Genomic DNA, 25850 nt, shown 5'->3' with positions numbered 1-25850 from the left:
CAGAACAGCAAGAGAGATCGCTGCGCAGCGAAAGCAGCGATCCCTCTTGCTGTTCTGGCTTCTGGGATAGCTGCGCAGCCTGCATTCGCTCCATAAGACGCACACACATTTCCCCTTACTTTTCAGGAGGGAAAAAGTGAGTCTTATAGAGCAAAAAATACGGTAATTCATCCATGTTTTACACAAACAGTTGCACTTGCATTTCTTCTGAAGCCACATTTTAGCAGTTTGCCAAGCATCAGTGAACCTTGCATTGCCCAGGCAAGATTGACTCACCTCCATATTCCACAGGCAGCTACTGGAACTTGAGTATTTCAGCTCAGAACTCTGTTCAGGTTTATTTTTGGTGATATTATCACTCATATGCAGATAGTTGTCCAGTAGTTAAGAAAGTGACCTCAACAAGATACAATTGCTCAACATCCTCAGACCTCTATACAAGTATACTGTGGAGCCAGTGGTTATTTTCTAAATTTGCTTTAAAAATAGAAGTTTGCCTAACTCGGCATCTTTTGAGCCCAGCAGCTCAATCAGTGCAAAGAACTGTACAGCTGCAATGCTTCTGCGATAAACACCAACTAAAAAGCTCTACCATCCTTCAAGAACAGCAGAGGCAGTGATTGTTATAAACATTTCTGATTTGTATTTCTAGAATCAAGTACTGAAGACTATGGGTTGGGATCTGACTTTATAAACAACAAAAATGGTAGCTTCGACATTTTTATCACCTGGTTATAAAGGAGTTCAAGTGTTACTGAATCAATCAGTATATACCAAATATAAGTTTACATTGATAAGAACGAGGCCTCCAGTTACCCAACAAATTTAAATACATGAAAGGGTGCTATTAAGAGCTAAAATTAAACAGATATAGCTCATATCTGTCCACTAGTTAAAAATAGACTCTTGCAGCTGCACATAAAAATATGCATTTCATTTTGATCTTACAGTGTATGCATGTATGTCTATATATAGAGATATATTTTATTCACAAACCACAACGCAGACAAATGCAGCCTAGAATTTATTTTAGTAGAAAATCTTCAGTGTTCTTTTTTTCAAAAACCTATTTTTTCAGCAGACTTACTGGAACTACTGTACATTAAAATAAATTGAATAGAAAAATAAATAGAAAACCATTTTAAATTGTCACTGATATCAAAATGAGGAGTGTCAAACCTGATTGGGAGGAGTAATAAATGGAAATAAAAATAACATTTAAACAACAAGTAATTACAGGAACAAATTGAAAGGCCCCTTTCACTGCTACATTGGAAATCAGGCTCTGTTCTAGTAAGGCTGCTGAATTTTATCCTGACAGTTTAAAAAATAAAAATGCACAATACATAAATGCTTTTGACCCACCTTGCAAACAGAGTGTATTCTAGTGCATCCTGAAGCATGTGTTGTCTTCACTCATACAGAATGGACATAGTATATGGGGTTAAAACACATGAAATGGAAGAACGCTTTCCCCTCTCAAAACACAGTAATAGCATGTAAAAAATAAAATCAGTATGAAACCACAGGTATTAGCATTCCTAATAAACTTGGTAGATGCATTCCCTGTACACTTCTTTTATCTCTTTATTAATTTAAGTGGCATATTACACAAGACACTGTTTTCAGTGGGCTTAAATCTGCTTTCCCTTACCCCAGCCCTCCATCCCACCAAATTATAAATAGTTTTGTTTTGTTTCTTTAAACTTTAGCTGCAACGTCTAACATGTTCCAGCACATACTCAGGAAAGTGTAGGCTACAAACTTGTAAGCCATCTAGCTTGCAGGGCATTCTTGGGTATTCGTCTTCTTTCCATTTATTATCTTCAGGATCAAAAGTGAGAATGGAATCACTGTAGTGACCATTATAACACAGGCCCCCAAGAACCATTATCTGTTTTTCCAACACAGCTACACCATGACCACTTCTACCAATTGGCATAGAAGCCAAAATAGTCCACTGATCAGTGTCTGGGTCATAAACCTCTGTAGAAGGGCACCCTTGAGACTCAAAAGAGGCCCTCAGAATTACACAGACGCCTCCAAAAACATAAAGCTTGCCATTGTAAGAAAGCATCTTGTGAAAGCATCTTGCATAATTCATTTTGCATTTGTTTTCCCAACAATTAGTGACCACTTGAGTCCTCCTTGTTCGCTGCTCCACAGTCCCTTCTTTACTGGGATCAAATACACACACCTGCTTAGATGTGGACGAGGATGTGATTCCGCCTGTGATGTACAGCTTGTTACCAAGAACAGTTCCTTCATGTCCATATTTATTGACTGGATAGGGATCCACAAATTCCCACTTATCTTCTGTGATATCGTATCGCTCTGTTGAATAAAATGTCTCATCTCTTGTCCTTCCGGCCACTGCATAGATATATCTTCCAATAACACCAACAGCAAATTCTGAGCGTGGTACAGACATATCTGCCATTCGTAACCAAGAATTTTGTCTTGGATCATATCTGAACACTTTGGAGGAAGCATGAAATTCACCATCTGGCCCCAACTCTTCCCCACCCAATAAGAATACAAAATTATTAACAATAGCAAGGCAGTCTGGTCGTAACGGTACTTGTGGACCTTCCAACTCCCACCAGACCCTTGGTTTGTGCAGAAGGAGGATTTTACTATTTACCATGCTGTGTCCTATCATTCCTCTAAACACTGCAGTCTGGGGTTTGGCAGAACGGATGCGATTTGATTTCATTTCCATCAAAGGCTGCTGGTGCACACTATGGAAGTAATTCATAGCTTGCTCCACCTCATGCCGCAACTGCCGGGAATAACGATAAAATTCCGATGTTTTCACCTAAGGACAGAGCAAAACACACGTGTGTATTGACCAAGGAAAACAGTATGAGGAAGAAATCTATGCTGCCTAATTTTACACAATTGAATCATGAGGGGGAAAACATGACCTAATCACAGCAATAAGTCCCATAAGTCCAGCAGAGGCTGCTGAACCTTCTGACAAACTGCACCTCTTATTCTGTCACTTTTCTATCTAACTGCCCTGCTTATATAAAAAAATCCTTCCAGTAGCACCTTTAAGACCAACTAAGTTAGTTCTTGCTTAGTTGGTCTTAAAGGTGCTACTGGAAGGATTTTTTTATTTTGACTATGGCAGACCAACACGGCTACCTATCTGTAACTGCCCTGCTTATGTTCAACAAGACTCATAACTAATGAAATATTTTTTTCTTTTTTGCATCTGATTGATTCTTCCCAGAAAACCTTTTAACTATTACCTTGAGATGTCTGGCAAAAACGATTAAATAGATCTTGCTTTTTCCATGGCAGTTTTTAAATGCTTAGAACCCAATTCAGGTTTAGATAGCCTCTTGCAGCCTTGCTCAACCTGTGGGTCCCCAGATGTTGTTGAACTACAACTCCCATCACCCCTAGCTAGCAAGGCCAGAGCTCAGGGATGATGGGAGTTGTAGTCCAACAACATCTGGGGACCCAAGGTTGAGAACTGCTGCAAGGAATTCCACTACCTTCCTAGTGCCCTAATGCTTACTAAAGTCCTTAAAGGCCATCAAATGCTAAATAGCTCTTTCAGTTAATTCCTGGTGACATGCCAGCAAGCCCATGCATTTCACAGTGGGCTTTTGTCACTCTTGCAAAAAAATCAGCAAGCATATACCTAGTGGTTGCCACAGGTTCTGATGTTCATTGAGCCCAACAAGCTTTGGTCACACAGCTGACTGCTTTAAGACAGGAGGAAAACTGTTGGTTTTACCTTCCAAGATCTATAGAAAACTTTTGATAAGTTTAACAGCAAGGCTACATATTTACACCAAGAGCTTTTACCTTGCTGCTGCAGAACAGACCTTCACAAGAAAGACTTTATTTGCTGCTTGTAAGGGGCTTTAGATTCTGTTATCTAACAAATAACATGCAAGTGAGATAAGATCATCCTTAAGTGACCTTTCACCGCTGCCTCATGGATGCTGTGATCTTGCACTCAAGGAAGTTATGCATTAACAACCACAGTCATACTGATCTTAACCAAAGAATCAAGCTACCAAACCATTTAGAGCTATGTGCATTTCAGTCATATACAAAGAGGCATCAAGATAAAAACATGCTCTAACAATGACCACATTTTAAACCTGTGTGACCAAACACTAGCCCCGCTTTCTCTCAATTTTAAATACATATACAATGGAATACTATATATTCACGTGTTTGGAAATCAATGTTAGAAGTACTTTATTTTCCTGCAACATCAAATGAAGCCATAGTAAATAGATAGTATTTTTGTTTCAATTTTAGTGGTACAATGAATGACCTGTGAACAGAAGATTGGCTGTGAACACAAGACAGTCATTAGACTAAGAAAAAATGTACATTGGGTTTATCGATAGGGTTACGAACGTGTACTAAATACTGCAAATACAAATCATCACAGAAACATTTGAAATGCTTTACTTTTTTTTCCTTGTTAAAAACCAAATCAGAAAACTAGAGTAATCTGATCAGCTAGGTTTATTGCATTATGAAAGTTTCTAGAGTGCATTTGATTTTTACAGTGGAATTTAGCACACACACTCTTGAAATTGCTTCCAAAAAACTTTGCGGAATGAATTTTTCTCCTTCATAATACTAGAATGGAATTGGTAGGAGACTCAGGACAGACAAAAGGTAGTACTTCACATGACACATAACTAACTTATGAAATTCACTGTCACAATGTATGCCAGTAGTCATTAAAAGATTAGAAAAAATATTTAATGGCTAAAAGTCATGATGGCTATATATTGAGCACTGTATGCCAACTAGTTTGCTAGGAGCAACAGCAAGTTCTACTTCCTAGAGGCATCTGGTTGGACAAAGTGCATTTTCTTGATTTTATTAGTTTACTAATATATCCAATTTTTAGTTTGTCAAAGTTGCATGGAAAACATAACAAAAGACGAAAAGTTACCACAATAGAGGACATGTAAACACACACAGCAGCACACATTTCGGATAAAGCAACTAAAAAGTTGAATATAGATCCTCAAATCTTCATCCTTTGCAACTGAATAATGATTGGCAGTGCAAGTAACATGAAGATTAGTCAACATTCACATAAATTTGGCAGAACTTACACCATCCCACTCCACAAGCTGTAACTCACATTAAAGAACATTTGCATTCCAAGACAACTTGCTCCCACAGGCTACAAAATAACAACTTCCTCAGGAAATCTAATACTTCTGGAAGTATAAAATTTGGAGAAGTCTCCCTTTGCTATCAGTAAAATGAAAGTCAGCTATGAATCCTCATTTTCAACCTGGTTGAATTTGTTTTCAACATGACAGGCTTCTCTTAGGACAAAAGTCTTTTCTACCTCATATCTTAATTGCCATTTGTTAGCAAAGGCTATTACTAGTCTAGGCTTGTTCACTCATAACCCTCAGAAACATATTTCGGGCCACAGGTTAGCCACCCTGAGGATTCCTTCACTACCCTCTCCTTTTATTACACTGAAGACAGCAGCTTGGTATTCAGCTAAATTTTACTCAGTGTTGGCCCATTAAAATTAATAAGCATTACTAAGTTAGGTCCATTAATTGCATTAAAACTTAACTGAGTATCACCCCTTCCTTGTCAATAAATACCATTCCAAAACTTTCAATCTATCTCCTATCCCTGCATTTGTTGTTTCACTAATTGGCTGACTTCTGTGACTTACAGCTATTCTGATTCACAGTCCTTAAAACACAAGAACAGGCCAAGCTGAAGATCTGTGCATATACATCTTCTGAGTAAATAACTGGCACAGACTTGGTGCAGATGTAACACAAGCCAATTTCACCTTAATTGAGACCTGTAGTGCTTCATCTCTCCCGTTGGCATTTCTCCTGTTCTTTCAGTTTGGGGACTAACTAAATTGAGTACTACAAGTAGACCTACGTTTTCCTTACTATAGTTTAAACAAAAACTCAACCTGACACACTGGTTAGAAGCAGGTTTGCAAACAGTGGCTTGGTGCCAAGTCTGCTGCTACCATAGCTCATTCTGAAACTGAAAAGGAGGGTTACCCATGCAAGAGGCACTGGCGCCTGGTATATGGGGCACTGGGGGCTCCAGCCCTCTCAGTGTTTTGAATCAGGGGACCCAGCCCCAATATTGATACCCCTCACTGCTGCCAGATGCCCTTTGTGCACCCCAGCCCACACTGGGGAGCCGGGACAGGGCTGGGACGAGCAAGGGTGAAGATCGCCCTCTACACGTCCTGCCCCTCTGGGTGCATGCCGCGGGGAGGAGGTGGAGCTTGGAGCCCAGCGCCGCACTCCGCCTCCTCCCCGCCCAGTGCTGCATCATGGACGCGTTACATGATGCATCACATGATGCCCTCCCCCCATGTAGGGGGTAAGGCGGCGCCCCTGGCAAGAGAGGAAGGAAGAAGTCCATGAATCCACAATGCATTGTTGTCCTAAGAATGCTTCAACTGATTGGGCCTTGTTATGAAACACCTGTTGTTTGGAATTCAGTTACACCCACTTCCAGCAAGTCCTCCCACTTGCTATGAAACCCTGTTATACCAACTGTCAGGGACTAACTGTTAGGTGATACATGGAGATAACTACAAAGATAGACTGGATAACTACACAGTTTTGCATTGTGGATGCACAATGTCGTATTTTCATTCCAGGGAACACCCAACTATGAAGTAACTTCCATACATATACTGCTCTTCCTTGAGCAGGTTACTTATTCTAGAAGCTGAACTCTAAAAGAGAAATATACCAAGGATTAAATCATACACTATTCATCTCATGCCTTCTTTGCCTGTACCAAAAAACAGGAGAAGGCAATCCAGGCTCGAGATTTTGCCTAGACTTATTTGATATTGCTTTTTTAGAAAATCACCACTGCCACACTGGGTCCCTATTTCTATCAACTTCTGGCTTTTGCATCTAGCCCTTTCTCTCTTCATCCCACCTTCAAATAATCCTCACTCATGTAGCGTTTGCATTTCCTTGAGAGTTCTCGATACTGCCAGGGCAAACTGGGTTTTGAGAAAGGACTGGAGACTATACCCAAAAGTTGCTAGAAGCTGGGACTGTGTGTGACAGCAACAGATCACTAGCTGAGGAACAGCAGTGAAATAAAAAAGGACAAAAAACTTGGCCACTGGGAGAAGAAGGTCCCTCTCTTCTTTTCAGAACTAGGGCAGGGACACAAGGGGTTATGACATGTAGGCCTGGAAGCATCTCATTAAGATACTATGCTGTGAACTGATACCAAGACAACTATATTCTGGATACAGACTAGACTAATAAATACAGGTGACTCTCAACTTACACAGGGGTTATGCGTAAAGCCAAAATCATGTATAGTCAAAACACACTGGATTCAATGGCGAAGTAGGATTGCCAAAGTAATTTTCCCCAGAAACTCACCCCCTTCTGAATTTTTTAACTTTTTTTTGTCAAGCGTGTAAATCTGAATGTGCACAAGTTAAGTACATGTAAGTTGTGAACTGCCTGTAATATAAATGGAAACAGAAAATATGGATGAGAAACACACATATACTCATCTAACATAAAAAGTGAGCAAGTCCACAAAGAGAATAATGTATGAAAAGCAAAATAAGGTTTTAAAGATACATCAAATGTTTGTAACCAATGACTACAGTACACAACAATCAGAATACAACACATTTATTTAATAAATTTCAAAAGTGTGGCATTAGGGATAAGTGTTAAAAAATATACGTGTCGTTCTTGGTTGTTTAGTTTGGTCTTTAAAGGCTTCTATTTCACTCTATTGGCTCACAGAACTTAAGTCTAAACCTAAGAAATTATTTAACGCAGCTTAGCATGAAAATACAAATGTATAAGGCTGGACACCTGACTTTAAAACCTAATTTTAAAATCAACCATATCGTTAGGTTTCTTCTAATGCATATCAGTATCAAAATGTACACGGATTTAAACATTTTGCATATTCTTTTGAACAACTATTTTAGTCCTAATACAAAGAAAAATGCCAAACTGGTATGACAGCTTTACTTGATGGGTCACTATTACAGAATCTTATATAACCCTATCTTCCTATTGATAGTTTTGTACTTGTGGCAGGTGATAACAAGTGCAGTGGTTACACAAAGGTACTGACACTTTAGAACTTCTGTTTAAACAGAACTCTGTGTACAAGATAACACAGGCTGTGTACAGCCATCAGAGGAAAATGCTATTGAAAATGTATTTGCTTTCTTAATATAAAGAAGAAAAAACCCATCTACTTCGTAATTTGGCTGATCCTTGTTTAGTGTTAGGCACCAAGAGATCTTCCCCCTCCTCCCAGCCAGGATTCCACCCATGTACAGTTGCAAAGTCGAGGTGGTATTCCACCTAACCTTTTCCTCTTCTCTGTTTTCCCAATTTTCCTGCCCCATACTGATGGGCTTCCTTGAATCAAAGTTTGCCCAACTCTTGAAATATCATATCTAGACCTAGGGGAAAGTTGCCACTGCTTGGGTAGTCTTCCTGAATAAGAAGCTTTGTTCCTGATGGATTGAAACTGCAGTCTGCTCTCCTAATAACCAGCTTCTCCAAAGGTCTCTTAATTCCTCAGGGAACCTTGCCCCTGTAAAGAATGCAGACCTCAATCCAGTGCACAACAGCCAGTCATTTTAATGAGTTTTGTACGGTTTCTAAATGTTTTTATATGGTGCACCTCCCTGAGGTTCTGCAAGAGGGAAGTATATACAGTGGTACCTTGGTTCTCAAATGCCTTGGTTTCAAAGAACTTGGAACCCAAACACTGCAAACCCGTTCTGGTTTGCGAACTTTTTTCAGAAGTTGAACATTCTCCGTTTTGAGTGTTACACTTCCAATTTGAGTGCCACACTTCCGTTTGGCGTGTTACACTGAGGTCTATCTGTTTTTGCTATTTATTTTGCGTTTTTGTGGCTCTTTTTTGTGTGTGTGACTGTGTGGAACCCAGTTCCGCTACTCATTGATTGTGTGACTGCAGTACATTGTTCATTGCTTTCATTTTATGGATCAATGGTCTTGTTAGATAGTAAAATTCATGTTAAATTGCTGTTTTGGGAATTGTTATTAAAAGTCTGAAACAGATCAATCCATTTTGCATAACTTTCTATGGGAAAGCGCTCTTTGGTTTTGGAACGGACTTCTGGAATGGATTAAGTTTGAGAACCAAGCTACCACTGTAAATACATTTATAAACCGACATTTACCATCTCCCACTTCTCTGTTATTGGAGAAGACCAAACCTAAAAGGGGAACAGTATTATACAGTAACTTTCCAAGCAGACTGAGAATTCAGCTTCCTGCGATAGAATAACTCAGGCCCCAAACACCTGAAAAACCACTTCCTAATCTACAGACACACTTGGGTGTTGGCAGGGGAGGCCTCATTGATTGTTCCACTGCCCTCGGAAGCTCAGAGACAAGGTAGCCCAGGAGAGGGCATTCTCTGCGGCAACCCCTAAGCTGTGGAAATCCCTTCCCACAGAGGTGCATCTTGCACCATTATTATACAGCTTTCTGAGAAGCCTGAACAGGTGCATCTGTACCCTGGCTTCTGACACTTGAAATGTATATTTTTAGAATGATAATAATATAAATAATGATAATAAATACAGGAGTGCTTTAAGCCCCATAATAATCAGAGTTGTCTCTTCCAACAAAGAGGAGATGGAACAGAAAGAAAACTGGTACTAAAGGCCCCAGCAAGAGGAGACTCTTTTCCATTTGCCTTAAACTTCAGCCAGGAACAGCTGAAAGCAGCTGAAAAAAATAAAGAGCCATAAAGGAGCTCATTTCTACTTCTGGAGCACATCAACCTAGATCCTCCATTGATTCCATAGGAATCAAGAAAGAAAAGGGTAGAATTAAAAACATAAAATCAAGTAACACCTATATTTCTAATACACTTTTGCATTTCTGATTTTCCACTTTATAAAAGAAGTCATTGTGTGCAATTGTGGACCTCCCAAAAGTCCATTTTCTGCAGGGGATTAAGAGGATCCTCAGGTGGTTTTCCCTCCCACTTGCTCCACAGGCAGGAATATACAAATTAGACAGATCTTACCTCAAGGAGAGAGGGTAACACCTCCAGTTGACAAGGTAATTCAGCTCAGAAGAAAGTATGTTAATCTCAGACAAAAGCACTGCATGCCATGGATACAAAAGGCAAGAACTGCAACTCTTAAGGAAGAGGAACATCCAATTAAAAAACCCAATACAAAACTGAACTGAACTGAACTGAACTGAGGAGAATACTAAAAAACCCCAGCATATAAACGAATTTGTCCAAGCTGCAACGAATAGCCGAAACTAGCCTAGAGTGGGTAGGATCACCTCCATCCCCTGCAGAAAATGGACCTTCATTGGAGGTCCAATGTCACAATTTCCTGCCAGGGGTAAGGAATCCTTGGATGGGATGCACCAAAGCTACCGTCAGGTGGAGCCAGCTGTGGACCCTACCCCTAACTAGGGAACCACCTGTTGTAATACACACCTACTGAAAGAAGCTTTGGCAGATACATAGATATTGATCCTGTAATGTCTCACAAAGATAGACAGAGAAGAGTAGGTGGCTGCCCTACAAATATCCAAAGTGTCAAAGATAGCTGAAGCAGAGGCACTCCTAGTGAAGTGAGTAGTGACCCCAGCCAGCAAGGCCGAATCAGAAACCACATAGCACTTGGAAATGCATCCTGTCAGCCATCTGGAAAGTGTAGCAGCTGAAACCTTCTTTCCCATGGTCTGTGGCTGGAAGGAGATGAACAGGGAGTCAGCCAGGCAGGATTTGTTCTCTTTAGACAGACATGCAGTGCTCATTGTGAAGTCCAGAGCACCATTCCCTCTCCTTGTCCAATCTAGGATGGGGACAGAAAGAAGGTAAGATGACATCCTGGCTCCTTTGAAAACTTGAGTTAAAACGTGGGGACCAACTTCTGCATCACTGAATCTTTGTGAAACAAGAACAGTTGCTTACATGCTGAGAGTTCCCCCAGTTGTGACACTCAATGTGCTGATGTAATAGCTACTGGGAAAAGCACTTTCCAGAAGAAAGAAGGCTGATTTCAAAAAGCTGAAGGAATTACTAGGTGACATCCCATCGTCAGACATACTCAAAGAGAAGGGAGTCAAAGATGGATGGGAGTTCCTTAAAGGTGAAATATTGGGGGGGGGGGGGGATGCAGAATTCCAACAAGAAAGAAAGATGGGAGGCATCTAAAGAAAACAGTGTGACTACACAAAGGAGTTTACAAATGGGCTGAGATTTAATAAGGGCATGTATAAGAAATGAAGAAATGAAAGAAAATCATGAAGGAAGAGCACACAGGTAGGCCAAAGCTTAGAATGAGATCAGGCTTGCAAGAGAGGGTAAAAATAATAAAAACGGATTCTTTGGCTATGCTCAAAGCAAGAGGAAGAACAAGAAAATAGTAGGCCCTCTACTACTGAGGCTGAGCGGTGTAACCCCAGAACAAAGCACACTGATATCCCATATCATGTGAAAGATCATATTCAGCAAGGTCTAGTTAAGTTCCAATACTGTTCTTCAGAGTCTATGCTGGCAGATATATTTACAAAGCCTGTATCTGCAGAAAAGAACAAGTCTGCAACTTTTCCATTAGGTATCACAAATTGAAATATTTCAAGGCAACAGCCCAACAGAAGGGGTGTTGGTGTAATTTGGGAATATATGCGAAATTGCACGAACTGCTTGGTCAGTGTTTTGAGTTGCCGTTCCTCTGCAACTGACTTCTGTTAAGGGTTAGGACGTCAACTGTGGTGGGCCTCTTGAAACAGCTCAAGGCTACCGGCCTCTGGCATGACTCAAATAATGTGTAAACGTGCATTAGCAGGTATAAAACCAAGGCTGCATTCAGCAGCAATGTGGTGTGTGGTGGTGGTGGAACTCTCCCAAAACTTGGACCTCTCTGTATATTTGGATCTCTTCAGTTTAACCTCTAAGACCAAGTTACTGTACTTAGTAGAATAGTTTATGATGTACCAGCAGCTCTTAACTATGTCTGAATTGTCTTGTGTCTTGAAGCAATAAAACATTTTACACTGAACTGTGTGGGCAAGTAGCTTTCTTCACCGTCAATTCTGGAAAGGCTGACAATGGGAAAGGTAGAAGACTCTTGAGTTTTGCTGGACCACACTGGTATTGGTGTGATATAGAAATGCTATCAAGGAAGCCCCTAGCTGATAAGATGCTCCATGATGGTATGAAGGGTTTCCATTCTGAACCTGCATTTCTGGATGTGCCTGTTTACCCTCTTTAAACTCAGTATGACCCTGAAATCTCCCTTCTTCTTTGGGAATATGAAGAATAAATATGGGGTAGCAGCTGTAGGGGACTCTGCTGGGGACAAGAGCTCTATAGCACTGATGGCTATCAGGTGCTGAATGGCTGCTAAGACCAGATGGTGTAATTTTCCTTTTTGGATCTTGGAGAAATCACAAAGTGGTCATAAGGTAAGTAGGCAAAGTCTACAGTATACCCTTCCCTCACAGTTTGCAGAACCCTCTGATCTATTGTCATCTCTCTTCAACAAAGGAAGAACTACTGCAGACGACCCTCAACCGGAAGTTCCTGCAGCTGACTTAGGGAGTCCAGACTGAGTTGCCTTCTTTCCTCCCTGCTGACTCTGTCCAGAGCCTCTGGAACTGGAGAACTGGTTCTACTGTTGCCTGGGATAGAATCTGTCCACCCCACCAGTACCGCTGGCATCTGTTGTCTTTAGAACCATAGGCACCCTTGGAGGGTTGAAAGGAGCTACACCCAAACTGACACCCCACAGCTTTTTTTTCTTATTCTTAGTTTCCACCAAGTAGAGCTCCAAGAGGTCACCAAACAGCCTGCCCCCTAGAAAAGGGCCTGTAGCTAGATTAACCTTACACTTGGAATCTGTGTTCCACATCTTAAACCATAGGTATTTCCTAATAGCTACACTGACTGACATGGCCCTTGCAGCATACATGGCATCTAGGCCATCATCAGCCATAGAGGCAGCTGTCTTCTCTAGCTTTCAAATTCCCTAGAGAAGGTGGGAGTTATTAGCCAGAACCTCCTCCAGAAGTCTTCACCCATTTTAGGGAGGCCCTGGCCATCAAGAGTGAGGCTGTGGCCACCCTAATTTCCAATGTAGTAGTTTCATGGGCACGCCTCAGCAGGATCTCAGTCCTCTCTTATCATCTGAGTTCCTAGCTAATTTATCTGTGTCTTTGGCTGCCATTGTCCTTGCTGCCCTCCTGTGGCGCAATGGGTTAGTGTGCCTGGCTGTCAATCAGAAGGTTGGTGGTTCAAGTCCAACCAGGGATGGCTGTCGGCAGAATTCCTGCACTGCAGATGGTTGGACTGCACAATCTTCCGGGTCTCTTTCAACTCTACAATTTTATGGTTCTGTGCCATCAAATCTAAACAGGCACCCAGGAGGAAGAATTAGTTTAGCCATACTATCAGACTGAAAGGTATAAAGCCTTTTAGGCCCATTCAGCTGGCAGAGCCTTCTTGAAAACAGATGGAAATGTTATCAAATGAGATAGGAGGGCTGGATACGTTTCACTTCAGAGGCTCCCTCCTCCCACCCCATGTTCTTAGGAGCAGGGATCTCTAAGATATGACTTGCCTTTTTAAGAGGGCAAAATCCTTGGTAGAAAACAAGCAAGACAAAGGTGCAGAAAGCGCCTCCTCCTCCACACTGGCTGGTAATTCCCCCTCCTCCTTATTGGAAGCCATGGCGGACGCAGCGGCTTCATCCTCCTCTAATTCACCCACAGCCGATCACAAGTCCAAAAGCTTGTTGCCTGCTCTGCAGCCCCTGCCTGGCACCACCAATCTGTGGCTGCTGATAGGAGGCTGAGGCAGAGGAATAGACTGCCTCAGCTCCCTCTCTTCTGGCCCAGCATTTTAGTGGCACCAAGATTTCCTCTTCCAGCTGCCCAGAGGTGGCCCTATACTTGCAAAGGTTAGATCACAACTTGGATTTGGAAATGGCTGCTGCAACACTACAACCAGGAGAGGAGGAAGGCGAGGAATAGCTCTCCGCCCCCAAAACAGCAGGAAAGAGCCTATGCAGGAGACGTCACTGAGGAATCTTAAAGTCCCAATATACCACTAAAGGGAGCACTGTGTACTGTGAGGCCCTCTCTCCTGCCCAAACCTCAGGTAAGACTTAGGGCTGGGCTCCAGGCCATGGTTGGTGGAAAAGAGCAGGCGCAAAAAGGCCATCTGAGGGACTCGGCCCACACCAACCCCCAGGCCCTGTAACAATATGTCAGATCCACCAACAAAACTTGGGAGTTGAGAGCTGTGCTGTCGATCACTAGATGAGGGGATGACACAAAGTTCAGTGTCTGCAGACCCTCCAAAACCTCAGCTCTCTCAGTGGGCTAACTGGAAGGCAGGGGCAAGGCCAGCATCCTTCTTAACTGCCTTTCCGTCAGGTCAGCCATCCCCTCCTCCACAGCCTCTGCTGGCTTCCTGGGATGAAACTCTTAGCAAACTTGAGCATACACTGAGGGAGACAGCCCACCGCCATGGGTAACTTCTGCTCCTCTGGCCTCTTCTTCCGAGGAATCAGTAAAAAAAGGGGGGGGGGGCTGTGAGCCCTCACAGACGACTCAAGACATTCTTGTCATTGAATTCTCTGTAAATTGGACTTTGTTGACCAATTCTCTTTTCCCTCCCAGGGAATTGGTCAACAAAGTCAACCCTTTCCTCACAAAGCTAAGGACGGCAGCATATAACTATTACTCAACCTGCACTGCAGCAAGGCAGGAATGAAACAGGAGGCATTATACCCTCCTACCATGAGGTAAAATTTGTCTAATTTGCATATGTGGAACAAGTGGGAGGGACAACCATCCAAGGATCCCCTCCCCGCTGCAGGAATATATTTTGCTTCACTGGTTACAATATATGTAGTCTTGTCAATCACCTTGCTGTACTTGTTTATGAGGTTTTCTCTATCACTAACAATCAGAAAAAGCTGCAAACCTACCTTTTTCCTGGCTGTAAATCCTGCTAGTTTGCATTTGGGGCATTTTGTTTTGTTCTAAAAGCTAGATGGCACTTGTTTCAGACATTGACGACTTCAATGTTCCATTTTCTAAAACAGTGTCTTATTTTTCCCTCCTCCTATTTCTGGAAATTTTACCTATTAACAGCATGCTGCCCTAAACGTAAAGATGAATTCTATCTATTGCTTTCAAACGCACCAACCTTTTCAAATACACTGGATGGTGTCATCAAACAAAACCTGATGTTCTGAATGATGGTGTCGGTATGCCTCCAGCGTCTTCTATCATGCCGCAGCCAAGCCTGAACAGCCTCGTAGAGCTCTATCTCTGGGAATCTGCTCAGACGATCATTATCCAAGTAAGTCATAAGCTTTTCAAAGCTCAGATAGGACAAGAAGTCAGGTCTGGCCATGAGAGGCACAAAGTTTTCTAACAAAAAGGAATCCAGCTTTTCTCTGACGCCCTCGATGTTTACACCAAAGTCATCTAAAAGTCTCATAATTTCTGCACAGTTTTCCAAGCATATTTTTGCTAATAGAAAGGAGCAGCAGAACTTCACCACCTCAATAAGCTGGACGTACATGGCAGCTTGCAGGATTTCATGAACAGTGCTCATACTCAGTTCAATGGTTCCATAGTACATGAATTGGAGAACATGGCTGAAGCCTGTTGCAGTTAGGCCTTTCAAATGGATTTTGTCCTGATCTCGCTCCCTCATATCAGCAGTGAACATAATCCTGAAATAATCACTTTGGGTGGCAAGCAATGCCTTATGAGCCTGAAACTGGTGGTCCTCAATAACAAGAGTGACGTCAAGAAGCAATCCCTCCTCATACAGTGTTCTGAACCCAGCAGAGACGCTGGTGTCATGGATGGAGGAACTAAATCCTTCCACGTCCCCTGCCATGAATCACCTGGGGAAAAATGTAAATAAAGAAATGTTATGATTTCTAAAGATTCGTGAAAATGTAGAAACATATAAAACTTGTGTTTATCATGCTTTGTGAATAGTGTTAATTGCCTTTTTTTTAAAAAAAAATCAATAACCAATATATGAAATTTTGCTTTGGAGAAGGGAGAAGCTGTTCATGAAAATTACTTACAGCAAAATTTCAAAACTGTAAACATTTAAACTCTTTTATCTCCAAACTCTTGCATTACCTATATTGGCTGAGATCTAGCATAGTGGGCAGAGTGTTAGGTTTGAACTTGGAAGACAAAATCAGTCTTGCTATTTGCAAGTGGCAAGGTAGGATAATTCTTGCTCTTACAAATGAAAGGATCCTAAAGCAGATGGAACTATACGCTTCAAAAGTGTCATTCAGAAGCTCAGCTGAGACTGCTGCAGCTTCACAATACTATGCCATGGCATAGGCAATTTGCCATGGTGGAGATCATTTTGGTGTAGCAGCCGTATTGCTCAAGTGCTGTGATATACTCAGACTGCATCTCTCCCCATGTCCTAGAAAAAACTTTCACATAGTGACTTAAAAACACAAGCTGGTAAGCAGCAACGTTACCTGGAACAGACACTTCATGGCAACATCACAAAAAACACACAACAACAAAAAAACCTGTCTACTATTTGGATTGAAAATATGGTTAAAAAAAAATAGTTCTTTAAGGGACACAACAATTTATTGCTAAAGATTTTCTTTTTGTTTCTTATAAATGTCTAGGAAGCTCTGCCTCCAGGAAGCAAGCCTGTATCGGGGTGGGAAGAGGTATGCCACCATGGACAACCTTTGCTCCCCCAAACTCCCGAGCCAAAGAATCTGCTAAGAACAGCAGGCTAGCAAGCTGAGCTGTAGAAAAAATATATATTTGGCTGGTAGATATGCTCTGAATTTGAATGAATTCATGAAGACCTCTCCTAATGTAATGGCATGACAGAAAGCATCTGTCGCCCAACTACACAGGAGAAAATCGGAAGGTTGCCTCCCACATGAGGTAGTGAGATCTAATTTGCATATTGGCCTGCCTAGTGGAGCAAGTGAGAGGGACAATCTATTCCAGGACCCCCTCCTCTCTGAAGGAAAAAAATGAAATTTACATGCTTTTTGCAATGTGGACTTCGGCAGGATTTTAACATATGTCAACCAGGCAATTTCCATGGCACAGCCTGTACACAGACATGGTATAGTCTGCCATGGAAAATCTTTGCACAGGCAGATAATCCATCTTGTAAGCAGCATGACATGTTATCGGCCCCATCAGAAAAAGTGACATCTTTAGCATGCTAATTTGTTCTGCAACACCAAGTTAAACCTGTCATATGTTGGAAGAACTCCTCTACTTTTAACACATATGCAGATCACTGAGAGTAAATACTGCTAACAATCAATTTAGAAAGCTTAAATTCACTGAGTTTTAAAAACAATGTTGGCAAGTTCTCAAAGTTCTTCCAAGGTTGCCAGCACTTACTCAAATAAAAATTCAAAAGGCAAGCAGTGGAGTAAAGAAGCACATTTTTGAAACAGAAGCGGGCACCTTTGAATTCAAATTCAGAAAGTTATAACTTACGTTGTAAAACCTTACATGGACTGGTTCTTACCTTCGTATTGTTAAACGCAGTAATATAGCAAAATAATAATACCACTTAATATTTCTGTAAGACTACATCATCATTCCCCAATGACCACCTTCAAGCACAGTTGTTCTTAGAATCTTTGTCCTTAATTTTGTTTACTCCTTGTTAGCAATGCCTGCATATCACAATAAGTCAGGGTTGCTAGCTTATTTATTGGGAACAAAGAGCATATTACCCATTCATTCCTGCTTCACACCACCTCCAGTGTGAGCAGAAGAAACAAGACACAGTCTCAATTTCCATGACATTCAAACCCAGAATCCTGGTTTGTTGCTCCTTTACATGCCAGAATTACAACCTGGCCTGAAACCATGGTTTGCATTGGTTTATCAATCATGGCTCTTTATAGAGAGCAACAAACAATGATCCCAAGTGACTATCACAGTGGCCAAGCTTAACTGCAGCTTTCTAATTTGTTTCTTGCACTGGGAGAAAAGTGAAGTGGAAGCCATCAACAGAGTGTAGAAGCACATTGTTGTTCATTCCTAATATACCATAATAGGCCAGTAACTCTGCCTAATCATTGTAGTGTGTGAATGCAGCCATTGTGTCTTCACTGTTCTCAATAAGCCACGTATGTTTAGTAACAGCAAAAGTAAAATGGGATTGCTACCGCAATCAACAGCAGTTGCTATGCCCAACAGTCTCAAACCCTACACCACCTACACCTTTAATTTTCTTATCAGATAAGAAAACCAATCCACATTTTTCAGTTCTTATTTTGTAATATGCCAGGGGTGGGGAACCTATAGCTTGTCAGATACTTGTTAGCCTACAATCCTATCACCCCTGACCATTGGCCATGCTGTCTAACAGAGGGCCAAAAGTTAGCTATCTCTATATTATGCAGTGCGATTTTACCCTTTTACTATCTTCTGTATTTGCAGCACATGCATCTTATGTACTAGTATATGTGCTTCAGCACCACATAATACTAAAATTGTACTAAAATTAGGTATCAGGTATTAACTGACCTGTTAAGGTGAGAAACTGCTCATTTTGGGGTAGAAACAAGAAATGAAAGTCATATATACAGAGTGAGTCATGTCTATAAAAGGACAGGGCCAATCAGAATTTGGTGTAATTTGGATGTGGCACTCATTTTCTGTAATGGCCATTTAGGCAACTGGTATTATTTAGAAAGGCTTTTATGCTTTTTGGCCCTAACATTTAACCTGAAATATCAACTGATACTTAGTTACACTGATGTAAACCATTCAAATATTATGAAAAAGGAATCTGAATGGGCTCACTATTCTAGAAGCACTACTGCTTAAGAATGAACATCAGGAAAATCGACAAAAAATGTGGTTGACATTTCACACTTCACAGAATCAGCATGTTTGCCCTTTACCCAAACTGAGTCTTCTACCACTGCTCTTTCTGTATCATTGATTTTGCATACAATGAATTTTGTGAAAGTGACAACTAAGCATCTGAATCTGCATACACACCTGCTATTTCATGTGCTTTTGCAGACAACTTAGAAGTCAATGTTAGCTACATTTGGTGTAAGGGTAGGGAAACTGTGACCTTCTGAATGTTTTGTACTACAACTCCCATCAGCATCAGCCAACATGGCACACAGCCAGGAATTTTGGGAGTTGGAGACCAGCAACCTCTGGAGGGCTACAGATTCCCCACCCCCAATACAGAGAAAACCACAGCATAGTGAGTTTATATATGTAATTTCTCAGAAAAACAGTAGTTTACAGTGTTCTATGTGGCTACTGGGATGAATTGGATAAATGTTTTAGTAAATAAAGAGGTAACCAAGACTCTTGGCCAGTCACAGTATGTGACTGATAAAATCTAGAATAACTGTTTTCTACTTTCTGGCGAATTAGAAAAGGATGCTGCTTCCAAACACAAGGAACAGAGAGCTATTATGAAGCGTGAAGTTCAGATGAACAATGACTAGTTGAAAGAAGATTACCGAAAGACTTATTCATAGTTAAATGTGTCTCATTTTCTGCAGAAACGTAACATTGATCACAATGATTTCTGATGTTCTGATGATTCCCTTTGGTATGAATGCTTGTTACATAGAATAAACCAGGCCACAACAGGTTGAACTGATGTCATATAGGATGCAAATCACAAAAATAACCTGGAGGAATGTGTGTGAAGAAAGATACAGATGTGAGACTCAGAGTTACTCCCTCAATACAACTGCTAACCAAGAGGTACAGCTTCTTAAAAGTTACAGCTTCTTAAAAGTTAATGAAAGTAAGATTAAGATAGTAATCCTAATGCCATTTACCTAAGAGTAAGACTCATTGAATTCAATAGGACTTACTTCTGAGTAGTGTTCAAAACTCCCATTGCACATTTTGCAACAGGGAATTTCATTAGCGGCAGCAGTTTCTGAGCTCTGGGCGCAGTACTGCACCAAAGATTTCAGATTAAAACTGTAGAGTAGAAGGAAAGGAGGACCCTTTTCTGCCTCCCCACTTTCAGCTACTCTCTGAAGACTGGAGAAGAGACCCTCTTAAGAATATTAGAGGGATGAGCAGGGGAAGGACTAAACCATGTGAAAAATGAACATAATATTTTAGCTGAAGTTTATTCATTTTCAGCTTTGTATTCTTGTTATAAAAAAGTGTGCCTAGACATTCCATTGCTGCACCCATAACCTAGGTTTAAGGTGCCATTTAGCTCCTAACTTTCATATCTCAGTTTCTAAAACTGCTTCTGAGTAGGCATGGTTAGAAATGCACCTTTTTTTTTTACCTTTCTTGCGGAGACAATCTGGAACAAACAAGCATCTCCTGAGGGGCAACAGTTAATTTGACACGTATTATTGCTCCACACAACCAAAAAGGGGAGTCAAGGATAATGCTATAAAAAAGATGCCACCGCCACTGATAGATGCTCAATGATTCTGATCAAAAATGTTTAATTAAGTTGTCAGTCTGAGACATTAAGGAAGGCCAAAGCATTGCCACTCATTAAGGTAACTGAAGTACATTATACTGTGATGTACAACCACAACAGTGAGTGCACATACAGTGACTGAAGAGATATTTCACAGAATATATAATGAACACATTCTACTAATGGCAGATGGCTTGCAAAATCATACCATCTACCAGACTGTTCATGTATGAAAACAATCATCGGTAAATAAACAAAGATTTCAACCTCCATTACCATGGGGTTGGAATCAAAGCTGCCATGGTATGCAAACTACACTACATTATTCTTCATTTTTTGCCTACAATCAGATGTAAGGCAGAATGTTCAGTAAATTGTTCTTGTTTCAGAAAAAATAATTGCACAGCACATATCTGTGTACATGTAAATGCCGCTAATGAAATTATAGCTTTAACCAATTTACAAAGCAAAATATATGCATAATAAAAAGCAGCAGATTGTAGTTAAGGGTGAAGTTTGGGTTGCTCATTTTATTTCTCACGTCTACATTTTGCGATTTCCATAAGAAGCTTCTAGAAACAACTATTTTTTAAAATGACAATCACTGCCAAACAAGACAGATTTGGATTGGTCCTATATTCTATTTTGATCAGCTACAAAACTTTACATTTGAGCAAATTTTCACACTTCTACTATGAAAGGAGCAATACTTTGATACTATAATATATACATTGCTGATTTAATAGTATATTATTAAGGACTAAAGTTACAGTATTAGGATCTCAAACTAAATAAACAAGCAGACAGGTGGTATCTCTGAAAGCTACATTAAATTGATACTAATAGAAGACAACACAGTTCTGAATAGAGCCAACTGAAAACCCATGGGCTCTACAAATTATTGTACAAAAAGATTTATCCTATGCACCATAAACTTTTAATTTTTTTCATAATTAGGAGTTTCTTCCATATTTCAACAATTTCCTATACTGTATTCAACTTTCATCTTAGTATTTGTGCAAATTTGTAATGTGGCTAGAGACTCAACACTGTAAACAGTGCTAGATTTTGCCCAGTAAGAGCCACACTTAAATTTCAACACAGCCTTCGATAGTTGAGGCCTGAGTTTCAGAAAGTACTGTACTACTATATTTTAGAGGCACTCTGTGAACAAAGTTAAAAAATTAACCTAATATTTATACAACAAGGCTTGTAAGGTTATCTTTCAGCAGCACTAGACACCTTGCTGCTACATTTAAATCAGGGCCGCACAATTTAGTTGGTTTATTATATTATTAAACTTTAGAACTTTTCATTGACTAAGGTGTTCCTGAGTAACTGAGCAATACATATATTCATGCTAATTATTTTAATATGAGTAGTTTAAAAAATGACTTATGGCAAGTGTTATCTCAAAAAGACCACTGCTCTTTCTCTTACACTCAAAAGGAATATTTCTTCTAAGGCAGTGCTTGTTGCAACAAGCACACACCATCTCAAAACAAAGAGCTTCTTTTCTTCAAGAACTATTTGAAGATTTCTTCACTCGTATACCATCCAACTTTCACAAAAAAGTGTTGAAACCAAAGATGAAGGCAAATAGTTTTTGGAGACTATAAAATCCCATAAAATTTTTACATATCAAGCCTCAAATGTATCAAAATTGTGCAGAATCATGGCAAATTACTGTGTACCCTGGTGACTCTGACACACGTGGTACAGAACGAAAACACTATGACGTAATATTTACTAAGATAAATGGTCAAACACTTTACTATCTCGAGCACAAAGTGAAGTATTAAAGGAGGGGCTGCATGCAACCAGAGATCAAAACATGGATATAGATTAATGGAGAAGAAGTTTATGACACTGTTATCCCTACCATGTGCATTTTAAGCACAGAAGACTTCAGTGCGCTGTGTTCCTGGAAGCATCACTAGCATGCTCACATACACAAAGGCCAGGGCATATATCAATCTTCTTCCCCACCCTGTTCATCATGGGTGACTTTTCTGAGGAATTAGAAAGAGGAAAGACAGCTTCATCATACAGCCCTCTTTTAGAGAAACAAAGACACCTGAGAGGGCAAGATGCTCAACTGAAACCCAGAGGCATTACACAACTATCCAATTAGCAACTGAAAAACCCTTGAACCCTTGAACCTCTGATACCAGGATGATGCTACCATGAAAACCTCCAGTTCCATCACAGCCACTGCCTTTACTCCCCCCCCCCCAAAAAAGCCCTACACCCAAAACAGCTGTCCTTCAAAAGCTGGAGATGGGAAGTATATTGAAGTACCTCAACTGATGTGCCCCAAACATGGTGGAGGGCAAGCCAGAAAAAAAGGGAAAATACTATATCTCAGGGAGGAGAGGAGCGGGAGTGACTTTGACCTAACTGGGTCTAGAAAAAGAGCAGCAAACATCATGAACACATACGGGGGGGGGGGCGGCTGGTCCTCGGGCAGCTTCACCTACCTCTCAGCAGCACTGAAGACACAGCTCTTCCCGCTGAACCTGCGGAGAGGGGGGGGTCTCTGGGTGACATAAAGACAGAGGAGGAGGAGAACCTCACAGGGGGGCTGAAGTGGGGTTACACCGAGACCGAGGTATCGCGCCCGGGCCCCTTCCTCGCCTGCCGGGGCTGAGGCTGTGCGAGCGAGCGAGGCCTCTTTCGGCGGCACCGTCCAGGCACCGGCTTTCGCCGGCCCCTGCTCGCCCGCCCCCTCCCAGAGTCCCTGCCTCTCCCCTTCCCTCTCACACTTGTTTACCTTCTTCACTGCCTAGCACAGCCACAGTCGCCATCTTCCCCCAACGACAAGCACCCCGCACCGGCCGTCACTTCCGCCGCCGCCGCCACCACCTGTGGGAGAGGCAGAGGGACACGCACAGGAGGAACCTCCATTAAGGCGGAGTGGGATGCTCAGGCCGCCGCCTCCTTCGCCTTCCCAAGGCGCGCTCCCCGGCCGGCTCTCGCAGGACCGCCCCATTCGCCGGTGCTGCCGCTGCCTCACAAAAGCCGCCAACCCCACACGCAACACTGGCCCCTCCTCGCGCAGCGCCTCCCGGCGGAGCTCCGGCCGCCGCGCCGCTGCCCCGTTCAGCCGGGCCGAAATGCAGCCTCCCGCACGGTCGCTCCCCGGGCCCTTAAACGGGGCTCCTCAGGGCCCTACTCCGCCGCCGGGTGGGCTTTCCTCCTCCCCTCCTGTTCTCACACGTTATCAACCTCCACCATCGTTTATTAAATGCCTGTATATGGCCCTTCGTCTTGAGAATCACAGGGCGGTTAACAGCAGAAAAGTCGAAACATGACATCGTTTGGTTTCGTTATTTTCCATTTCCTAGCACACAGGACGTGCATTGACCTAGTTAAGAAGTTTTCTCCCTCCCTCCCTCCCTCTTTGAGCACGTATATTCAGTGCTGTGCACTTCAGGAGGGGCACGTTATCATTGTGTAATACCAACACAGCAGTCTGCAGCCCTCTGCCTGCTTGCACGGGAACGAAACGTTTCTAACTAAACGCACGTTAAGATTGTTCTGTATATAGCAGTTTAATTTTCATGGCTTCCTCCCAAAGACTCCTGGGAACTGTAGTTTGGGGAGAATCCTGAAGCGGTATCTATTCATTTCGGAGTTCTGCAAGCAATTAGGAACGCATCTTTCCATAGCATAGTTAGTTGATGGTCTCTGGTGTATATATACAAATTCTAAACCACTTTGAAGTTTATTATGATATAAATATTTTAATAAATAACTGAGCTTCATGGCTGCTACAGCACACTTGCATACCATGGCAGAGTAACTGTCCACTTGGGAAAGCGTATACGGTATATAACAAACATTAAGCCTGTGGTACAGATTTGCCTTTAAGATTACCTACTATGATAATGATATAAGCCTCCTATGACTCTCAGTGACTTAAGAGTAGTCATCTTGGACCAAATGAATTTAAAGGGAGACGGCAGCACGAAACCAATCATTATAATACATCAATAGTTCAAAGCTGTCAATTGTAGATTCCACAAAAACAAATGGATTCGTGCTCATTATACCAGTTAATTGGTTTATCAGTGCCAGGATTTGTGCTAGCAACAACTTTTCTACATTTCATTTCCAGCTGACATCTTTCGTTTTCCCTTCCCCAAAATTAGAATCATAGAATCATAGAGTTGGAAGAGACCACAAGGGCCATCGAGTCCAACCCCCTGCCAAGCAGGAAACACCAATTATATGCATTTATACTCAGAATATGCATCTGAAGAAGGAGACTGTAGTTGGTCCCACCCAATGGATTCACTGTTGCTAAATATTCCAGAACAATTGTTCATATTGCTAAATGCATATCCTTCCCTAAGGAGAAAAGCTGGGATGGGGAAGAGGTGGCTCATATCTTTAAAAGAAATTCATACTCACATGTATACATAAAATGTACTCCAATTAATAGCTAAACTGATTAAACAGGTGGGGTGTACGCTGCTGCTATACTGTATGACACCAGTATGGGCAAGTAAGATGGACAATGAGGCTTGCTGGGATCCTATCAGAAATGACCTGCCTCACAAAGTAAAAGGAGAGCGGATTATTTGCTAGGAGAGGGAGGCTAAAAAGGCTGATAGCTAAAAAAAAGTGCTTCTTATTGGCTCTCTTTCCCTGAGCATGGGAGCGCCTGTCCATCTTTTCTAGAGAAACATTATATTCTGGATTTAAATCTGAGACCTTGGTTATCATGTTTCACATAGGAAAAATGGAAGCTTACGCTGTTTTGGTGGGGTTGAACACTCATTTCCAGTATAATTAGCTATATCCAAACCATTATTATTGTTATTATTCTTATTAGGCCATGTAAACTCTGTATACTAGAACGGTGGCACTTTTTCTGGCAGACCAGAGTCCATATTGTCTTCCCTGTAAAGAAAGTGAGAGCTTGGTTAAAGACTTTATGTTCATTTTTTAAAAAGTAATTTCCTTACCTTGGTCCATGTGCCCCACCTGCTCCTAAACATATGAAGGAGGGATGAAGGTTTTTTGTTTATAAATGCAAGCGTATACAGCATATAATTAACTTCTGATATTTTATTTCCTACTGTATATTTTATTATGTTGCATGTTCTGTATATATTTTTCAAAATTACCATCAATAAAAAAATAAGTAAAAAGGAAAAGTAGGATTTCCTCTTGTATTCAGCTGTACTGCAACAGAATGTTGAACGCTCTCAGAAAACCTACGTAAGATCCTTCAAAGGCGGCTCTTAAAACGGAACCGCGCTGAACCAACCATTCCAGTCCCTTTCTTATTCAGTCACAACCCGCAACAACCCTCCTCCGCGCGCCCTTCTTCACATTCCGACCCCGCCCACTGG

General features: G+C 41.5%; 1 protein-coding gene across 9 annotated transcripts; it reads right to left on the bottom strand.

Moving 5' to 3' along the window:
* Nucleotides 1–1011: 1011 nt before the first annotated feature.
* Nucleotides 1012–25828, bottom strand: KLHL15 (kelch like family member 15). 9 transcript variants are annotated; one of them, XM_081002845.1, is made up of 6 exons: nucleotides 24904–25173; nucleotides 23261–23352; nucleotides 22968–23006; nucleotides 22370–22499; nucleotides 15223–15934; nucleotides 1012–2818 (listed from the first exon to the last, which is right to left on the bottom strand). In XM_081002845.1, exons 5-6 carry the CDS (start codon nucleotides 15925–15927, stop codon nucleotides 1709–1711), a joined length of 1815 nt encoding a protein of 604 aa, XP_080858971.1. In that variant the 5' UTR covers nucleotides 15928–15934; nucleotides 22370–22499; nucleotides 22968–23006; nucleotides 23261–23352; nucleotides 24904–25173; the 3' UTR covers nucleotides 1012–1708. The 9 variants fall into 9 exon arrangements, with proteins under 9 accessions (XP_080858971.1, XP_080858970.1, XP_080858969.1 ...); XM_081002844.1 differs by lacking the exon at nucleotides 22968–23006; XM_081002843.1 differs by lacking the exon at nucleotides 24904–25173 and having other exon boundaries at nucleotides 22968–23024; nucleotides 23261–23542.
* Between the last annotated feature and the right edge of the window lie 22 nt (nucleotides 25829–25850).

Source organism: Podarcis pityusensis (assembly GCF_964106645.2).
Source record: "Podarcis pityusensis genome assembly, chromosome: 4".
Taxonomy (NCBI): domain Eukaryota; kingdom Metazoa; phylum Chordata; class Lepidosauria; order Squamata; family Lacertidae; genus Podarcis; species Podarcis pityusensis.
Note: the sequence above shows the minus strand (reverse complement) of the source record. Positions and strands in the feature narration are given on the sequence as shown.